The sequence below is a fragment of the Gekko japonicus genome, unplaced genomic scaffold, assembly GCF_001447785.1.
Source record: "Gekko japonicus isolate JY-2015 unplaced genomic scaffold, Gekko_japonicus_V1.1 scaffold505, whole genome shotgun sequence".
Lineage (NCBI taxonomy): Eukaryota > Metazoa > Chordata > Lepidosauria > Squamata > Gekkonidae > Gekko > Gekko japonicus.
This window is the reverse complement of record NW_015169788.1, coordinates 119,323-119,870: the sequence shown is the minus strand read 5'-3', so window position 1 is coordinate 119,870 and position 548 is coordinate 119,323. Positions and strand designations below refer to the sequence as shown.

At 59.3% G+C, this 548-nt stretch overlaps 1 protein-coding gene across 1 annotated transcript in view; it reads left to right on the top strand.

Annotated features, from left to right (window-relative positions):
* Nucleotides 1-548, top strand: part of SMPD5 (sphingomyelin phosphodiesterase 5) — a 21,241-nt gene that overhangs the window by 15,426 nt on the left and 5,267 nt on the right. Inside the window, exon 4 of the mRNA XM_015416978.1 lies at nt 345-485. Coding sequence (XP_015272464.1) covers nt 345-485 — 141 coding nt within the window. The remainder of the gene's footprint in view (nt 1-344; nt 486-548) is intronic.

Sequence of the window (548 nt, the reverse complement as noted above, 5' to 3'; positions counted from 1 at the left end):
AGGAGGCAGTGGGGGTCACGGGCAATGCTCCCTCTAAGCTGTGGAGTCCTGTGAGCAAAAATTCTACTTTGTCAGCTACCGGCATTAAAATTGTGAGCGGGGGATTTGGCTCCTGCATCAATCAGTTTGCTCTGGAGCCCCATCCTTCCTGAGCGAAGGCAAAAATGTGTGAGCCGGAGGCTAAGAAATGGTGGGTTGGCTCACACTAACTCAGCTTAGAGGGAACATTGGACGGGCTTTTCCAAGGAGGATCTGGCGCTTCGGGGGGGGGCCTCGCCCCCCCTCCCAGCAGCGTTTGGTGCCTGTGTTTTTGTGGATGCTCACGCGACCCAATTTCTCCTCAGCTGACGGTCCAGTCCGGTGCGACCAGCTGACCATGGCCGTCCGTTGGGCCCTGCAGTTCCAGGAGACACACGCTCAGCCCGGGGACCTCGTGGCCTTTGACATCTTCTGCGGGGATCTCAACTTTGACAACTGCTCCCCAGGTGGGAGCCGGGCAGGGAAAGCAGATGGAGGTGCAGCAGACGGACCTGGGGGTGGGGGGGAGG